We start from the raw sequence: 20,623 nt of genomic DNA on the forward strand, positions 1-20,623 counted from the left end.
TTGTCTTTCATGAGTAATCAAATTTGGTGGATAAGCTTCAACCTTCGATCACCTGACCCCTTTCTGCATTTTCATCATTGAAAAAATTTCTGTGCTTGGACAGAAAATGGCACAGAACACCCTTATGTTAACATGTAACTGGGGCATTGCATAATATCTGCACATTTGCCTCCTCTATATTTACCTCTGCTTCCCCATTTGATTGCAGTCCCTGCTCACAAGACCAGTCCTTTGTCCACATTATGTAATTAATGTGTATTATTTCCCTGCTGTACAGTCTTACATAATGTTTGTTGTTTTTTTTTTTACAAATAATTGGATAAAATTGATAGTTGAATGAGAATTCTATAATCTTCTCTAGCTCTCTGGTTGGACAACGAATATTGTGGACACTGTGCTGGCTCACCTCTTTGGATATGTAAGTTGAGTTGTTTGTTTTTTTTTATCTGCTTTATAGCTTTAGTCACCTATTAGAAATATTAAGAGATTTTTAATTATGAATACAATCTCCGGATTTTAGTACATGATCTGTCCGCCTTCTTAAAGTGTCTGGTAATGTTGATCATGGTTATTTTAACCCGATGAAACCTAGTAGTGACTAATGAGCAGAGAAGTAAGACACATGGGACATCACGGGTGTTTGCTTCCATACGTGGATGGTACTCTGGTGAAAATTACATCGTCACCATAACAGTCCAGTATATAACTTTATATCTTTCCTTATCTATCTTATAGGATGAACTTCAGTCAAATGTGGATTTAATCCAGACCTACAGACTACATATTGCCCAAGATATTAATCAAGAGAACCTTCAACTCTTTGTAAATTCTTACGACAGGTAATCTCACTGAATCCAATTACTGATGTGTTAAGGATCTTGGTTATGGGCATTTGTATTACCATTGAAGGTTTTATAGTATTAATGGACCTTTTGAAATCTAGAATAGTTCATTTTCTTTCAGCGCATGTCCCCTTTTTTTGCATGCAAATGAAATACTTTTGATGACACATAGGATGAACAATGCAGCATATCACATTTTACATTTTGTGGTGTTGCTTCATGTTAATGACATTGTAGTTCTGCACTCTTCATATATGCAGAACTACATGTGAAAATTCTACTTCTGTAAATAGACCACTGTTGAAATGAAAATGACTGTCTGTCTGTATTTTCCTTAATACAATGACATTATGATAGAATATCTACCACACGGCCTACTCCATCCCATTCCAATAGGGCAACATACTGACTGCATTAGTAGTAATCTGGCAGATCAGTCTGAAATAGTCATTTTATTCTACTTATGTGCCAAATCACATAACTGTATACATTGGTTATGAGACCATATTAACTTATCATATTAATTTAAGGCTCATTTTGTTGCATCTCTGGAACAAGGCCCTTTGTACTTCTGATCTCCCTCCCTCCAAAGCTGTTGCTTGGACAGCTGTCTGCTGCTATGCCCTTGTCTGGACTGTTCTGTATGTCTGTTTCCTGCTTTAAAATGTTTCAACTTTGCACCCTTTATGTCCTGATCCTTTAACGTCAAAATGTTGCAATGCAATAAAAGCACTTTCACAGGGTGTAAACTGTACATGTACTCTGACCATTTAATCCTGCTGGATTTTAAATTGTCTACATAAAATAAGGTGCTTGAACCCTAGTTAATCTTCAAATTTGGGACATCTTGGACTAACAGGAGAAGCAGTTGGTTGAGATAAAACCACCTGTAGTGATCAGATATTCAGAATGTTCACAATTGCACAAACTTTTGTGAGAGGAGTGTCCCAATGTTGTGGAAAGCAGCAAGCTGTTCAGTGAGATTGTTAAAGGACAGGGCTGCCTTTGACTGATGCATTAAATCTCGGAAAGAGTAAGGTCCCTTTTTCCACCAAATAGTGATCTGATGCAGGAAGATTGTGGTTTCAAATGCACCTTTAAATAAGTGTTAATGTATTCTAGATCTTTGAAGCGTTTCCTTACACCTCTGACTTCATCAGATACAGGGTACTATTAATATATAAATGTGGGGAAATGCAAACTGAGGTGGTCTTTATAGTTAACCCTTAATTCATGTGGACATTTTCATGGCATAATATACTCGCATACAGAGAAGTGATTACATTTGCTTTACCTACCTGATTGATTACTGCATTTGGAAATGACATGCTCAATGGGAGATCTGGTGTGAGAGGCATCTACTTTAGCTGGCCTCCTCTTTGCTTGGAGAGACGATCAGTCCTGAAGTTTCCTGTGCACAGTGATGGTTCGTGAAGATTCCCTTGGCACACAGTGTCCTAATATGCAGCAATACAGGTGACTGATCGGTCCTGGCAAGTACTGCATGTCATATTTCCAACTATGGGCTTTTTTTTTAAGGAGTTATAATTAGTTTGGACACTTCAGTCTGCATAGGTTATGGACTATGATATCCACATGTCTGGAAATTCAACGAACGAGTGATTTGGTTACAAAGGGAAGCAAGCTGGCCCCCGCTTGACACCCCCCCCCCTCCCCCCTCCAGGTACTACCATCTTGGACAACCCATCATACATTTGTGTACATATTTTGTTGACATAAAATGGTCTCATACCGCTTTTGGCTATGAAATGCTGCAGATCTTGCTAATTTAGTGTTCAGTGTTCCAGTAGCCATCTGGACTCTGAACTGTATCCTGCCCCTACAATTGATGCACCTGTACAGTGGTACAGTGGACCTTTTCAGACACAGGCCACTGCCCAGCTTGTCTTGGTGCCTTAACAAACTGCTCCACTGTGTGCCTGTACTTCACTAATTGGTTCCCATGTCTTTTCACACTGTCCTATCGCCAATCAATAACATACTAAAACGTTCCACTTAATTGCACAGTCTCCCCTCACACCCCACTAGTAATATAAGCTCTAACTAGTAGCGTCCTCTCTTCCTCATGTCTTTTCACAATCTGTCTACTTTGTATGTCCTGGTCTTGTCTGATATTGACTGTCATGTAATGTGTCATAGCAATTGGATCCATGCGATGTATTCTGCTCCATTGTACCTACACACCTGTTATGCTTACTGGTTTCATGTATGTCAGGCACTATGTAAATTCACATGTTGTGAACATCATTTATATGGCACCACCGATTACAAAGTTTGCATTGTCATTTGCCACATTGGAGGGAATTGAATCCCCCCCCCCCCCCCCCTCACCAGATTAGACTGTAATAAATCTATCATTCTTACAACGAAACAAACCCAGCTTTCTGCTCACCACTCAGGGAGCAGCAAGTAAAAAGCCGGCATTAAAATTACCGTAATAAAGATAATGGTGCGCAAGCTACATTACTTTTTACATTAACGTGGCCAATTGAATTCCCCCATTGTCTCTAGACCTTTACACCGCCACATAACTGTATGTTCTGCTTTCAGACATATTTTACACACAATTTCACTTCTCTGTATTTCACGTGCATGGTACTAATCTGCATAGATTTTTATGTTTCATTCTCTGCAAAGCTAAAATTACATATTAGAAACGGGAGGAAATAAAATAAACAGATTACAACTTCCATGTTTCTACATTAATTCTTATTTTAGGAGGTAAAATATGATCTATTCAGACTTTTTTTTTTTTTTTTTTTTTTTCCCCAGCCGCAAAGATCTGGAGATCGAGAGACCCCTTAATCCATCCCATAATTCTGAAGGAACACTCAAGTAGGTCAAAAAAGGCTATTGATATGTTTATGAGCAAAAGCCATTTCTAGTTGTCCATTTGATGGATATAGAGGCTTAATTGCAGGTACTGTTAGGTGTGGTGTCTGCCTTGCTGGAGGCACAATGGGATGCCTGCAGGTTTCCTGTATGATAGAGGCAGCGTGTCCTATAGCACCAGTGTGGGGATAGAATGTTTTCTTTTTCAGGACTCCAGAATTTATTTTCTGGATTGGCTACATAAGTTTGAAAGATTTATGTAGGGCATAATTTGATATAACTTGATCACCTGACCATAAACTACTGGCAGTGTGGTCACTTTCCAGGTGTGTGGGGCGCAATTTGCTGAGGTGTTGACACTAGATCTATGCATCAATGGTTAAGTTCACTTATCTCTGAATATACACTTTTTTTTCTTTTTTTAATCCAAAATCAACCCAAGCTTCACTATAAATGTACATGTTGGTGCTGTCATATTAAATTCACTTCTGCATAATACACCATAGGTACTGAAAAATGCCAGTGTGTGTGAAGCCTTTGTACCTCCTAATTCACATGGATGGGTTTTCAAAGCCCATCAGATGCTTCCTACAACATTTTAGAAGTGTTGATGGTTGCTAAGATATTGCATAGTTCTATGGGAATGCTCGCTTACATACATAGTTCACTATGCTACAGGGAAACTTTGAGGCTCTGCGTTCCACAAGGGAACGGTCTTTTAAAAATGATAAACAAGGTTTTTGTTTTTTTTCTTTAGCTAAAACATTGCTTTTGGTGGTTTGTTTATTTTGGTTTTTGGCTTAAGTGAGTCCTAATTGATATGACATGCTTCAATGGGACATTGTAGGTGGGAAGTTGGAGAACAAGCCTGCCAATTAGGGCTGATGCAAAGTCAAAAACACATTTTATTAAGTGACTTGTAAAGTAGTTAGAACGCCAGTTTGCAAGATGTCATTTTTGTATCTGCCTTTTGATTGTTTTGGTGCCTTCAAAAATATATAAACTATACACTGTTTTTTGTGGTTTTTGTTTTTTTCATAGGTGCCCTACTTTGCTAGTTGTTGGTGATAACTCGCCTGCAGTTGATGTTGTAGTAAGTTTACTAGAACTGCTAATTTAAGTATTTTGGTATTTGCATCAGTTATCTCTGTAAACCTATTGGTATTATGATATAGTAAAGGCTTTCCATATTTATTTTCAATGCTAAAGGTGTGTATGTATGTATTAGCCCTGCTGTACCTTATTGCCAAGTTGGCAATCGCCTTACACACTGTAAATACGTGATTGGTACATAAATGTTGCTGCAGAACATAATCGTCTTCTCCTCCCATGGAGTTGCCCACATTCATTACTAATGAACCACTTGTTGCAAGCAGGGAAATGTATTAAAGATATTCATGGCTTGGTAGGAGTATGTGGTAGAACTTAAAATGTTTGTACAGATATTGGTTAACACTGATGGTCAGGCATTCCAATATACTGTGTGCAGTCATACTAATTTATCCGTATCTGTCCAATTAGTGTGCTAAGGAATTGAGGTGGTTTTGAATGGCACATTTAATCTATTCTATAGGGGTATAAAACGTATATAGGGGCAGACGGCAATTAAGCATAATTTTAAAAACTAGTTTGTTTCTCAGTCTGAGATAATTAAGCCTGTATACTATGAACTGTTCCTGTATCTGTACTGTTTTAATCAATCTGTGGGTTACGTTAGAAATGTGATTAGTAATAATGTAGACTACATGTAAAAACTTAATTTGCTTTGTCTGCAGGTAGAATGCAACGCCAGATTAGACCCCTCAAGAACAACTCTTCTTAAGGTAATTCTGTGATGACCGTGAGGAACCCCAGATTTTCTGTAAAGCTGTTACATGTTTCTTCATGACTACCATTCCTTTTTCTCCACCACTGAGTTTTCAGATGGACTCTGCAATATTCAAAACGAAAGGTCTGCAAAAAAATGTTGACCCACAGTTGTTAACCTTATTTAATTAGGCCTTTGCTATATGCAAATGTGTTCCCTTTATGCAGGATGCCTTTATAGTAGTACTAAACTGTGTAAGGATCTATCTTTTTATGTAGTTCATAGAAGTAATTTCTCATGGTGGATGTGAATCTTTTTGGAAATGAATTAAACCTGGCTATTGGCTTCATAATGTCATAGGGTGGCAAGGTGATATCTAAATGTATGAGACAAACGCACAATGTTCTGTTTAGGCTTTTCTTACAAATGTTGCCGAACAAGCATTTGTAATCTACCTTACATGTATAAATGTAGGCTTCTGTATGTACAGTTGTACTACAACACTTCTATATTTTTCATTAAAGATGCACAGTGTAAAAGCCCAGACACCTTTCTTGCTTCCACAAGCCCATAATATAATTTACTATATTGCTTTGTTTTTTTGTATTGATCATAATAGAACTTTCAAATATTGTACTGATAAATCAAATGGCAGTGGTAATATTGTAGTGGAAGTTAATGTATTTCCAGATACCATTTTTATGAATGCTCTTCAGAAGATACAACGTGGTTCTTCAGTGTTTGTCCTAGGGCATCAGTTGTGATTGGTTACAAAGGTGGCTACATGATATAGGGAAACAGCCTGCAAGAAGCCAGTCACTGTGCCAGGCTAAACTATAGCTTTGTGGGCTTGCTTGTTAGTCTAGGACATCTGTTCACATTCCAATGTAAAAGTACTACATTAGTAGACTAGTGATATGTCTGTTCTCTAAACTATATCACCCCAGAAACTGTTTCCTACAGTTAGTGAACTTGTCACTAACAACTTTTTATACTGCAATACTATAGTTCAGTCATAGGGCTAGATTTACTAAGAATCGTGTTTGGTTGCGGTTTGAAACAGCCATCCATCGTCGGTGGTTTAGTGGTCCAAAACACCACATTTACTATAGGGCAGTTTGAGGATGCGTTTTAAAATGAATGGCGCTGTATGGCAGATTGAAAGCTAAACCGCGGGTTTGGTTAAAATATGCCATCCAAAGGACAGGACCGTTTTAATACCTGCTTCAGAATGGCTTGAAGCCTGAAACATGCGGTTTAAACTACTTTGGCATTTAAATTATGTTCTGAATGGAAATGGTGCTTTCTCTTATTTGGGCAATCATTATTTGTTGATTTAAGGTGCTAAATAATTTTGTCTCCCCTAGTATAGTGAAACTTCCCCTCCCCCCCCCCCCCCCCAAAAGTTAAATTTAAGTTTATTCGGGCATGATGTAATTCTAAAATGAGCAACATTAATTATATCCACCATTAATCAGTTAATGTATATTAACATGTCCCCAATAATGCTATAGTGTCCTCTTTTAAAAAAAAAATAAATAAATAAAGAGAAAAAAAAGTTAAGGGGCAAAATTAATTTAATAAATACCCAAATTGAAATGTCAATGGTGTTTCTCTGATCTATTTTGCCATTCAGAACATAAAACAGCATGGTTTCAGCAATCTCGCTACTCACAACCACCTTTCATTTTGGCCGTTTGGCTGTTTTGCGGCAGGCTTGAAAAACCCAGCTTAGTAAATCTGGTGGTTTGTATGTTCATTGTTAAAATCGGGATGGTGGTTTGCAAAGTGGTGGTTTTGAAAAATGTCTATTCTGGCCGTTTAACAGCGGTTTGTGCTTTAGTAAATCCAGTGGTTTCAAAACTGCCAGAAAAATAGCCAAAAAACGGCAGTTTGACCAAACCACCCTTTAGTAAATCTAGCCCATAGACTTTATTACACTTATACTACACTGTACTTGCTGCGCTTAGTTGTTCCTCCTGGAAAACTTGCATAAGCTATTATGATTTATGAAATTGATGTCTATTACAGATTATTTGTTGTAGTACATGTCACTGGAAGCTTGTGGTGCTGTACAGAGAGTTTAATTGGACACATCAGGACCTGTCCCAGTTTAGCTGCTTAGGCCTAAACCAGTTAACCTACCAGTGGGTCTTTGGGCTGCCTTGAGGAAATTATTCACAAATTCAAGAGGAGCATGCATCCTGCACTTGGATGGTACCCTGGTCAAACTTACACCCAAGACTCTGGTGCTTTGAGGCAGAAATGTCTACTATTGTACAACCATTTAGCCTGTGAGAAATCTGTTCAACTTTAACGTGCAAAACCTTAACATAATAAAATAAAATGCAAGATATTTTCTGTATTGTCCTCACGTTATGCTTATTTAACGCAATATGTCTAGATTATGAAAGTCATGTTTTCTATACACACAAGGTGCAGCATGGTGGCACTGTGGTTAGAATTGCTGCAGTGCTGGGGCATGGGGTTGATTTTCTTCCTGCAGTCAAAAAAAAGTAACTGGCTGCTAATCCTAGTGTGTATGTGATATGAAATATAAATCATAAGCTCTATTGGGACAGGGACTAAATGATTAAATATTGTCTGTAATATGTAGGCCCTATACAAATAAAGGTTAAATACTGATTGCTTTGTTTTTTTTTATTTTAGATGGCAGATTGTGGAGGATTACCACAAGCAGTTCAGGTTGGTTAGGTCGTAATTTTATTAACTTCTCTATATAAAAACTTCTATCTGAGTTTCAGTGCATTTGAACACATTGCACTGTTTAATTAGGCACATTTCCTAGACTTCTATAGTTTAAAATAAAGATTCTCCAATGCAATCGCTGTGGTTCCAAAGCACATGTATTTACTTTGCAAATAAAACCGAAGGCAAAGTTTGGTATGCATAAGCATATGTGCCTGTTGCACAAGCTTCTATCAGAACGCTGTGGGGTCCAAAGCCAGAGGTGAACAATGTATACACTGTACAGATGTAAAAAGCAGTGACATCACACAGATGCACGGTTACAATATTAAGGTCTTCATTCGTTGCCTGGTCCATCACCAACATCATGTGGAGTTCCTGGGAGGTAGATTCCTTTGGCTGTTCCTTGAGATTGCCAGCTGTCATTGAGTTTCCTGGCTCTAGACTTGTATAATCTGTTTCTGATCCCTGTGAGCTGGCTCTTGTGTATGAAAGTGATATTTATAACAACGTTCACACTTGGCCAATGCTACAGTAAATAATACCAAAACATTCTTATGAAATTTCGAACAAAATACCAAACTAATTTGTAAGTTGGAAACCTATTTTATCCTCATATTTTTATATAAAATAAAGTGATACATGTTTAAGCTTAATAAAATGTTTTGAAAATAATTACATGACATATTGATCACATTTCAACTGATTGTAGTGTACAGAAAATATTGATTAACCGCATTCATCCAATTATTAAACTTCAACACCTCCCCTTGGCATTGAACCGTGACTATAACACAATCATGGCTGCAACTCTTGTAGATCTAACATACAGATGGAGCTGGGGTTATTGAACTGTAGAGTCTGCACAGAACTCCTTACTTGCTTCATTTCAATCAGAAGCTACTAACCAGTAAAAGCAATCACTGTGACAAGGCTCCTCCATTTCAAACTGATGACACGCTGTGACGTAGGCGCTGTTCCATCCATATTGTGGTGGTTTGTGCACAAAGCAGTGCACCTGAGGCTGCTTGGTCTCCATTGTTTTAAACCCATGATAGGGAAGCCTGAAACATTTGAGGCCTCATGGTGCTGCCCTCTAAGCTTCAAAGGCTGCACATTATCCTTAATCTCAGTAACAAGTTAACAATACATTTAATCAGACACCTATCTGTAATATCAACAGTCCTCTTAAACAAGTGTTACAAGCTATAACAATAATGTGATAACGCAGGAGGGAGCTGAGGGCCACATGTGAGGACTCGGAGGGCCAGCTCTTGCCCATCACTGGCTTACTAAACCTTTTAAATTCTCAACAGGCTTGTAATATTTGCCATCACCACTGTACATACATCTTACAAAGGAAATTACCAGGATGGAGGTGGATTTGGTTAATTTTGTTTTATTTTAAGAACTTGCATGTGTGAGTGTTATGTGATGCATTCCTCCTGTGACTATTTTTAATGTACACTTTTCTGTTTTTTGTTTAGCCTGGAAAACTGGCTGAGGCCCTGCAATATTTTATTCAAGGAATGGGATACAGTAAGTAATCATTTTATTAGCTTGAGGCATACTACCCCAATTTTTGTAGTCCTAATCCTGAGTTAAAACCTCTTGCAGAGCAATTGTAGGCTGTGGCCGGGTCCCGAGTAACGTGTGGCGGCCATCTTGAAATGGACTTCGACAGTACTGCAGCAATTGAGGGATTAACCCCCCAGCACTAGGCACCAGGGAGTGAAACCAGTGGTTCTAAACTTATTTAATTAAATATAAAACTATGTAAATGACTGTATGGGTAGTTAGCCGGGGTGCTGCAGCACCGGTAGTTTAGATATACACTTTACATTTTAAATACACTTGTGTAATGTAATAAAAGAACTTGCCCAGTCCATGCTGGTCCAGTGGTGGCTGCAGAGGCAGTCCTGGATCCTTAACCCCCTGGCAGCCAGCTTCAGTGGCTGCTGGAGCACGAGTTCAATTCCCAACCATGACCTTATCTGTGTGGATTTGTATGTTCTCCCTGTGTTTGTGGGTTTACTCCCACACTCTAAAAACATACCAGTAGGTTAATTAGCTGCTATTAAATTGCCCAGTGTGAGTGTGTATGTTAAGGGATTTAGATTGTGAAGCTCCAATGGAGCAGGGACTGATGTGAATGAGTTCTGTACAGTGCTGCGGAACTGGTGGCGCTATATAGAAATTGATGATAATGGCGGGATTTCCATGGGTGCCTTCTGAGATCAAACGGCTCTGGGAGGTGCAATGTCTCCTGGGGGTCCCAGAAAGCCAAGTCCCTAGTCAGAGCTTCAGCCCCCCTTGCCACTAGCAGCAATGTTAAAGGTGTTAAACTCTCTGGGCTGATTCAAGTGCAGGCTGCATGAATCAACCCAGACAGGAGGGCGGATTACCTCCTACTAAGACTAGTCTCCAAATGTGTTTTTAATAAACGGTGCCTTTTTTAAAAGCATACTTGTTTCTTCTGACCTCTTGATCACTGGTACCTTCAACCAGTGTAATCTAACCTTGTTAGGACTACTGGAGCTAAATAAGCATCGCTTGACAACTCCTTCCATGCTGAACTTCCTGTGACCTACAGATTAGACCCAACTCTAATCCGTTCCTGGCTGTTCTGAGGTTTGGACCCAGCTTTCTGGTACCACCGCTCTGCCCGCTACCCAGCAGCTCTGGCCAGTGTGATGGGCCAGATTGTATCCAGCCTCAGCAACCCTGATCTATTGGAAGAGGTCAGGGGTACCAGCAACACCGTAGACTAGCAGCGACTGTTACCCAGAAGGAACACTGTTCCGGATGTCGTTAAGGAGTCCAGTGGTGGCAGCAGCTTAAGCCCTTCCTACTGCTTTTAGCATCATTCCCTTTTGTTATGCCAAATGCAAAGTAAGCCCAGCCAGTTCCCAGCAACAACAGACAGGGTGGCATAGGTGGTCCATCCTGTCGCATAGGCAATATCTTATCTTTTCTACCTTTTTAAGTATGCCAGAAATCTTTTATTGTGGCTGCCACTAGATTGTTCTACTCTTCAGGTGGCTTTGCTGTTTGTGAGTTCCACAAGATAGTTCTACCCTTATGGAAATTTTGAACACTCATACAATAATTATTGTATGAGTATTGGAAAGATTCTAGACTGCTAACACTGAGTTTCCAACTGACCTGAGACTAAGTCCTAGTCGGTATAGTAAAGTGGTGGTGGTTGAAAGAAAAAGTAAGTTATCCATAAATCTTGTTTAGTTCCACAAATGTAAACACTTTATTGCAAACTAATCTAAAATGTATGTGCAATCAATATGTAAGCTTAATCCTTTTCTTTTACATGTTGTATTTTGGTTTTTCACTGCAATTACCCAAACTGGCTTAGACAGGTTTAACTCTCTCTAACTTGGCAGAGATGTGAGTAAAAGAAAGCATAACCAAGTAGACAAGGTGTACTTTAATTATACACTGGGGTGTCATAAGCAAACATATGTATCTTTATTGCATTCTTTCAATTAACTGCAAATAAAGATTTTTATACCAACAGATATTAACCATCACAACATCTTTGCTAAAAGCATGTAATAAGTTCATGTATATAAATCTGTGAGCAGCTTGCACTCCAAGGCTGTGAATGTATGAAAGGTTGGCTATAACCAATTAAACTAATAGTGGAGTTGTCAACTGCCCAGTGGCAGCATAAGTTTTATGTGCTGCACCAGTATGCAGCCTATCGGTTTGTTTGGAAGCTGTGATTGAGGCACTGCTCGATTTGCTATTTGAGATACTGGTTCCTAGTGAGTTGGGTAATCAGGTGGTAATTCAGCCCTTAACATGAAAGTCTCTATCTTGTGTAGATGTAGTATTGTTTTCACTATAACCCCAGTTATATCCTAATTGAAATGTACAGTTGATAACGCACATCCTTAGGACAGAGTAGGGGCATAATCTAGCCGATTTAGTCTCTAAGTGCATTAAATGTTTAAATTGGGTGTTTGCATGGGGAAAAGTTCTTCTGACACAGATTTGTGGTGATTTGATCACTGCTTGATTGTCAGTGTTTGGTAAGGGCATGCTCACAATGCCCCGAAAAGAGGCAGCTTAGTCATCACTACTGCCTTAGATTCGCTTAGACTGCATAAGACATAGCTAGTCATAATACTTTGGCGAGAAGCAAGGTCTATGCAGCCTTTTTCATGTCCTCTAACTTATTCCTATGTATGTCCCTCTTGTTGTATGTTCCCACAGTTCCACATGTTCAGCTCAGTCATTTGAGTACTGAATCAGGTATCTACAGCCAGAAGGTGGTGCAGCACGTCTTGGATGTTTTGCTGGTGGAATGTTATAGTGCTCTTGTGTTTAATTTGTTATATTTTTGCCTTTAGTTTTAAATTTACATACTACAGCAAGTTTTGGCATGGATGTTTGCTGTGACAGTTTATGCATGACGTTGCATGGCTGCAAATTGTAGTGGGTTTGGGTTTTTTCGGTTCATTTTTTTATTTTTTTGTTTGTTTTTTTGGCCCTCATTTTTAAAGGTAATGTAGGATTCTTGCCATGTGGAACTGCTGCACGCTCAACTTTACGAAGTACTGTTGCCCATAGCAACCAGTTTTGATATGATGATAAAAACAAATCTACGATTAACAGTGACAACTTCTATTTTGCATGGTTGTGTATCCACTAGTTTTCATAAATGTTCCTGAATAGGTTTGGTAGAAAAGACAAGTATGTTAAGTAGGTTTTGTTTTTTTGCCTTTTGTTCACCTTTTTTTATTAAAGGGTTTTTGCAAGTTTTCTTTATACAAATGTAATTCTCTTCTAGTTCCAACAGCAAGTATATCTAGACTTGTACGTTCTCGCACTCACTCTGCCTCAAGCTGTGGCTCCACAGAAGTTCCACGCAGCCGTTCCCAAACCAGCAATGCCCAGCTAGAGACCACCCCTGGCACTGCAGAGACAAATGATGTCCAAGAATCTCCTCAAACAATGGAATTATCTTGCTAAATCGCTCCATTCATTTGTCGGCTGAACAGTGGACCCACCTAGACCTCCAACCCGAGCAGCTCTGGAAATAACCTTTCCATTCTTTCACTTGAATTGAAAAATATATAACGTTTGCATGACTATTCTGTATACTTATCTGATTAGCCTTTGATACTTTTCTGTAAAATGAATAATCCTATCCTTTGTATCATTCCTTGTCTTTAACAATCTGTGACACAAACTGAAGTTTGACATGTTTCTTTAGGTGTTTGTTTTATATCTAAATATATATTTTCATGTCATCTCATCTTTAGAAAATTTATGTTTTTGTTTTTTTTTTAACTTAAGAGGGAAATGACTGCTGGTGTATTATGTTCAGTATCCTTTATACACTTCTCTTATGTTGGTGTAATAATGGTAGTTAATGCACTTAATGTATAACTTATTCACTGCTGTGATTAGTATAGAACAGACACTGCCAATAACAAGAGTCCTTTAAAAATGGCAAATGTGACTGTAAAATGCTCTACAGACTCCCAAAATGTCTTAATGCTTTGCCCACCATTTTCCTAGGTGCTGTTTGTCTTTGTGTGGAGTTAGAGAAGGCAAATCTAGAATACAAAGTATTTTATGTGGAATGAATTAAATAAAATGTATTAATGTCCTCTTAAAATATAGAACAGAGCAATTAGTACTAGAATAGTAACGAGTGAGGCATAGTTTTATTTTCAATAACAGGAATATTATATATACACTACAGTGTTTGCTACAGATTTTAAGAAAGTAATAGTTATTGGTGCGCCTTAATTGCAAAGTGAGGTTTTTGGTCAAGATGATATTGTTACTAGTTTAGGGAATGTTCTACTAGTGAGGAAAAACAATTTCTTCTGAACACAAGGTTGTTTTTTCAAATGCCAAGAATGCTCTTTATGCTGAGATGCTGCCCGTACTGTTAATAAAACTACATATACTGATTTATGATAGACATTTGATCAGGTTACCTAAAAATACAACATTTGTTTTTTGTGTCTAATCATAAATGTCATGTGGTTTTTGCTCATGTATATATTGTTTTGTATTTTCTTCAGGCTTGCTAGTTGTCTTGGGTTTGTGTTTTTATATCTGTGACCTCAACCCCCCCCACATCACCACTTATATTTTCCAGACACCTGCCCTATACTAGCTTTGCAGGTGTGGTTAATGACCTTTTTAGCCAGAGAAGTATTGCACCAATAATAAACCTAAAGGGATTGTTACTACTTTATATCTTCTCATGAACAAACATATATATTTTCCTGTAGCTGAACGAGAATATAGACTTGAGTATAACTAAAACTAATTTTCTGCTGTTAAATAAAATCGTTGACATTCTAATGGACTTCGTGCTTACTAATAAACTGTGAAATGTGTTCTATGCTTGTTTTGAATACCTGTCTACAGCACTACAAAATATTTTAGCTCCTCCTTGAAATGTTCATTATATGTTGATTCCATTACGCTACATAACAAGTCTGATCTATGTTTGCTTCTACAAGACCCATTTTTCCTGCCCATCCCATGAACTTATTGGTTCAATCACTTTTATGCTGTTACAATTTTCTCCAATAAAGGTGATTATGTTAAAGGATTGTTCTATCACCTCCTAAGCTACCTCCTAATGGCACAGACTTATCAGTCCATGTTTTGGATTTTCTGAACAGAATAAAAAATATATAAATCTGTTCTGGATTAAAGTTGCCAGTTTAGTGCAGGATACTGAGCATTGGCTATCTTAATACTACCATACTTTGACATTGCCATTGATTCATTAAAGTGACCAGTATTAAAATCATAGTTACCTACTCTCCCAGAATGTCCGGGAGACTCCCAGGAGAGCAAGGCAAACTCCGGGATCCCTGACAGATTGGTAAATTAAATAGACGGGGTGGGACTTAGTGTTGCAATTCACGCATCATCACGTCCCCACCACCTGCCGGGATAGGGCACAATGGTGATAACTGCTTAGAGGTGGTTGTTAGTGATGCAATTCTTAGCCCTGCCCCTGGACCTCCCAGAACCCAAAATGAAAAAGTATGCAAGTATGATTAAAACTTCTGCCAGAGCATCAGCAGTTATGAAAATAAATCTTGGTACATATTTTTTGGGGGTGTAAAAGTGTCAAAAAGATTTATTTAATATAAATGGACTAGCACTTCTGGATGTATTTACTAAAGAACACCACCACCATGCTTATCTTGAATATGGTGTATCGAACATGTAATTATAACACAATATATTCTGAGGTATGCTCTGCTCAGGGCAGGCAGGCCTGACCCCACTGCGCAAACAACGGTGGGTCTAAATCAGTGTAAACAGTTTGCATTGGCTCCAGGTGGGCATGTCTGTGCTAAAGACAACAGGTGTCAGAATCTCTTAGGTTTTCAGATACAGGTCACCGAATGGAACAATGAAAGATGAGCAGGATTTGTAACTGAAAAATAGACCCACTGACTAGCAGTGGCAGATCCAGGGGGGGTGATCGGGGCAATTCCCCCCCCCCCCCCCACCCCCACCCCCACAGCAGGGACTTGCTGCACAGTAGGTGCAGGTCTGCTCGGGAGGGACAGTGTGCTGCCCAGCTGCTGTGTGTTTTAAACACAATCTGAGCAGCACACTGTCACTGCTGAGCGGGGACTGCAGAAGTCAGAGGGGGTGGGGCCTAAATCGCCCTGGGTACAACAGTTTTCTAGATCCAATACACTACACTTACATATTTTTAATTGATTTCGCTGCTTCAACTTTAATGTTTTGTAGTACAAATAAAGATTATTTTTTAAGTATTTTGGAATGTGGAACTTTTCACTCTTGATATGTCACTGATAGCAATTCTAGTAATTGCAATATTTTACCAGTAATGTGCACCAACTCCACATACACTCTTTTTTTTCTTTTCAAGATTCTATCCTTGTCACAGTAGGTCCAGTCTCAAAGATGGGTTTCAGTGAGGACTTTTCACAACCTGTTAGGGATATTTCTTCAGCCATAGGAATTCTTGCATGGACAAGATGGCATATGCCAAGTGGGATCACAATTATATTCTTTAAACCTTTATAGTCCGTATTTCACGAATCAAGGTATAACTCTTTCAGAACCAGAGTGGATAGTGCTTGCAACAGATTCAAGTTCCATTGGTTGGTCAGCTCATCTGCATATAGAAATAAGCATGTGGCTAAAATAGATATGTTCAGACAACAGAACAGTAGTTGCTTTTATAAACAAGCAAGGAGGCAACAAGAACAAGATAATGATGTCAGAGGTGACAACTCTGATGTCATGGCCAGAAAACAATCTCCTTTGGCTTTTCACAAAGCAGGTAGAGACAATGTCACAGCATCAGCAGGTGTCTACCCAAGAGCATATGTCTTACACAAAGAAGAATTTTACCTGCTCGTCCATAAATCGTCAGTCCCTAATATACAGCTCAGAATGCCAAGGAGCTCCAGTTTTATCCCATCAAAGGTACAAGAGGGCACTCAGAATAGATGCCCTATCAGTATCATGGAACTTCAAACTGGGATATGTGTTAACTCCTTTTCCCATCATTGCTTGCATTTGTGGAAAATCAAGAAAGAGGTAAAGCAGGTAGTAACACTCCTCCCATTTTGTCATTGCCATCCTTGGATTCCAGTGGCTTGGAGGAGGCTTTGAGACCTACCATGCTGGTCAGATCTTCTACACCTGGGATCAGTTCCCCACCCAAATCCAGATTCCCTCTCTTTGATGGGATGGAGATTTAGCGGTCACTTTAAACCACAAAGGTGTCTCTGATGAAGTTATTAATATATTGTTTCAAGCAAGAAAGAGTAATTTTTCTTTCACTTATAACATAGTCTGAAAAGAAATTCAGTTTGTAGTCTAAATAGAGAGAATAGAGAATCCCATGTCTGCCGGTATCCCAATTATTTTGACATTTCTTAAAGATGGTTTTGTTAAGGGTCTGGCTCTCTACACTGAAGGTTCAGATATCTGAAATCAGTATTCTTCAAAACCTTATTTTCCAATTTTTTAAACATTTTGTGGCACATTGGGATCTCAATATTGTTTTCAATTCAGATCCATTTGAACCGCTGCAGGATTTCCCGCTAAAGTGGCTCACCCTTAAAGTATTGTTTTATTAGCAATTACATCTGCTTGTCAAGTGGGAGATCTACATACCTTGTTATGTAAAGATTAGTGAAAGAAAAAAAGGCGCACTTATTTAAATTAATGAAATGTGTACAAGTGAATAAAATCATTTGAGAATGCAGCCAAGGACAATTTGAGACCAATGTGTACACACCACCTGCACACATTTCATTAATTGAAAGAAGGCTAATTTCTAGTTTGTATTTCTGGGAGTTGGCCACTCTCTCCGGGTGCTGCAGGCTTTATAAGATAGAGATTCAGAGAAGGTTTTAAATGGGACATCCTGAATATAAATTTGTATCTGTAGTTTAGAGACTCACCTACAGGAGATGCCTTGACGTTGGCAGATGAGCTTAATCCCAATATTGCTATATTGTGCACAAAAATCTCCTTTATGTATAGACTGACACATAGTGATTTATATAATGTTTGTTGGTGAGTACCGGACAACAACTTTATTTTATTATGTAAAGAGCCTTTCTTAAAACTCTTTGCAGATAAAGTCGTATTAAGGACTAATCCTGGTTATTTACCCAAAGTTATTTTTTTCTTTTCATATCAATCTAGAGATAATACTACTGTCTCTCTATTCACTACCAACTAATAAAAAAGAAGAACAAATAAATACTCTAGATTTGGTTAGAGTGATATCTACTTATCTTTCCAGAGAAACAGTTTCAGGAAGACATGGCAACTTTTGTTCTTCTGCTCAAAATATGTGCTGCACCAAAACCTACTTTAGCAAGATGGATCAAGGATGTTATTGCCCAGACCTACAAGGAGAACAGTCGTAAAGTGCCTGAAGTGTTAAAGACACACTTGGCAAGGGCTGAGTTTTTGTAAGAGAAACCACATGGCTTCCATGGTTGGTTATCCAATTTGATTGTTCATAAACATATGCAAATATTGTTATACTTCAGTTTTCCGGTCACTTACAGTAATTAGTTTCTCTTAAAATAGATTCTCGAACTGTGGTAAATGTATCCCCAGGGAGGTACCTTAGAGAGATTCAAGGGGGCATATTTAAGAAAGAACGATAGTGCTCTTACCGGGAAATTAAGGTCCCTCTGTGTCCTCCGCATATTTATGAAAGGTGCATCGCAGCAGATATCGTGGACTCCTCTTAGTATTTGGGAGCAGTCACCATTCAACAGTATGGTGACTGCTCCTGGCCGCAAACTAACAAGTTCCGGTAAAGAAGCTGAAGCTGGCGTACATTATCAAAATTGCCAGATTTCAATGCTGTCAGCTCGGCTCCGAAGAGCAGAGCTGGACAGCGCATGTGTGGAGGGATCACATGATCCCTCCATGTCACTCACCGCTCCCTCTGCAACTATAGTTGCAGAGACAGATCGGAGATGTCTGTGCGCATGTGCAGTTTTTCGAACTGCACATGCACCGTTCCAGTGTGAAGACAAATGAAGAGGACCCGGAGGACATCGCGTTCCGAAGAGGCGGGGTAAGTGCGATTTTTTTTTTTATCACAGAAACAGCAGTTTTTCGGAACTGCTGTTTCTGTGATCCGTTTTTAATAAATTTGAGAAATAGTTCAATCCTTATCCATGCGATAAGGATTGATAACTATTTTTCATTTTTGCCGATGATTGATAAATGTGCCCCATAGGCTGTTTCAGTATGGTAAAATTAAAATTCTTTAAGGTATTGGTAAACCATACAAATTTCAAAGGCTATTCTTTCAACATAAATGACCCACAGAGTTGCTTGGTAAATGTATACACATTAGGGGTACTTGGAATAGATGTACCACACTGCACACACTTACCATCATAAAGTGGCATGTGATACAAAGCAGTGGAGACAAGTCTTAGAATGCTGCATGCATTCATGAGGAAATAAGGATATGGAGCTTGCACATTCTGAGTTCTGCTGTAACAGTATAAATTAATTGAAAAGATCACTTGCTAATCCCTTCAAGTATCAATGTTTATTTCTATTAAGTACCAGGTTTACAAAGGATCAGTCGTCGAGTAATCTTCTAATCCCCATAAAACCGATAATTACTTAAAAATGTGCAAACATGCTTTTGATGAATGAATATAGATGTTAACTACAGTAAAACAAGTTATTTCGTTTTAAGATAATACAGTAATGGACAAAATGCTTTCTTCTCAGATGCTGGCCACACGGCAAGGTTGAAATAACAGGAAGTCACAGATACAGCAGCATGTCAAGCGCTTCACAAGCGACAGGTCACCTGCGATAATGCTTAATGGCACATTGCAATGTTTTAGGCTCCCATGTGTCCAGCAATGTTGCTTTTATTGTTCTTAGGTAACTGTGGCTTTATACAGACTAATCTGTAGAATTTTTAGGTACAGTCAACTTTATTGATTTGTGTATGTATATCCTGTTCAAAATTATATCCTTGCACTGTAACTATCCCAAAAAATATCTGATTTATCAAACAGATGACTTCTATTAAATATATTAGAACCACACATTCTTCTTTGCTAATGCAACATGATACCTGAGAACTTTAGGTTAGAGGATCCAGGAAGGTCTGTTCTCCTGTGTAGTAGTATTATTTAGTTTAGTTGCTTTGGACAACAAACACTACAATGCAGCTTTAGCTGTAACTGGCCTGTTCCATCCTACTTCAAGCTATTATGTGTAATCTTTTCTACAGGTGTTAGTTCTCAGAATACAAACATTAACTGCTGCAACCATGCTACTCTTATAGCTAGGATTTTACCAAGCATTAAGGGTCAAACTTAGGATTTGTAGAGAGGGGTTTCCATGCCACGCTGCCAGTGGGTGTGATCAGCATGCATGGGGGAGTAGCTATAATTTTAGACAGAGGTTGGCTGTGCTCCAACTCTTCCTATCCCCATCATATACACAGGTAATGCTGTGTGCACTACTGTTAGGTGCTTACAGCTCTCCCTTTTCAAGTAGAGCCGTGTGAAGCGGGACATACCTCCCAATTGTCCCTGTAGTCGGAACAAAGTCCTGATTGAGTGTGTAAGTCCCCAAAAGTAGGACTGACCCACCAGAATCAGGACAGTTGGCAGATTGTCCTGCTTTCTCCTACCTGTTCTTGCTGTGTTCACTACTTTTTGCTGCTGCTGGTATCCTAAGCTCAGCTGCTGCTTGTCTGGATCCTGGAATGTTGGTTCCCTGTTTGGAAAAAGGTACAGGTACATGATATAGAAATCCTAGCAATAAGTGAACACAGTAGGCCTCTATCCCCTAAAACAATCCGATATTAAATCAAAAGCACCTATAGTTAATAATTAGGCCTCCCAGGAACCAACCC

The 20,623-nt window shown here is 38.8% G+C and overlaps 1 protein-coding gene across 3 annotated transcripts in view; it reads left to right on the forward strand.

Moving 5' to 3' along the window:
• The window catches only part of NDRG3 (NDRG family member 3), a 44,312-nt gene extending 29,721 nt beyond the window's left edge, over positions 1 to 14,591 (forward strand). For 2 of the 3 annotated variants that reach the window (XM_075177458.1, XM_075177459.1), the window contains exons 9-17: positions 362 to 418; positions 736 to 839; positions 3,636 to 3,698; positions 4,737 to 4,788; positions 5,471 to 5,518; positions 8,173 to 8,208; positions 9,699 to 9,750; positions 12,445 to 12,483; positions 13,022 to 14,591. In XM_075177458.1, the coding sequence (XP_075033559.1) occupies positions 362 to 418; positions 736 to 839; positions 3,636 to 3,698; positions 4,737 to 4,788; positions 5,471 to 5,518; positions 8,173 to 8,208; positions 9,699 to 9,750; positions 12,445 to 12,483; positions 13,022 to 13,203 (633 nt within the window). In that variant the 3' untranslated portion in view covers positions 13,204 to 14,591. The remainder of the gene's footprint in view (positions 1 to 361; positions 419 to 735; positions 840 to 3,635; positions 3,699 to 4,736; positions 4,789 to 5,470; positions 5,519 to 8,172; positions 8,209 to 9,698; positions 9,751 to 12,444; positions 12,484 to 13,021) is intronic. The other variant, XM_075177460.1, reaches the window with a different exon arrangement.
• The last annotated feature ends 6,032 nt before the right edge of the window (positions 14,592 to 20,623 follow it).

Source organism: Mixophyes fleayi, chromosome 6, assembly GCF_038048845.1.
Source record: "Mixophyes fleayi isolate aMixFle1 chromosome 6, aMixFle1.hap1, whole genome shotgun sequence".
Taxonomy (NCBI): Eukaryota; Metazoa; Chordata; class Amphibia; order Anura; family Limnodynastidae; genus Mixophyes; species Mixophyes fleayi.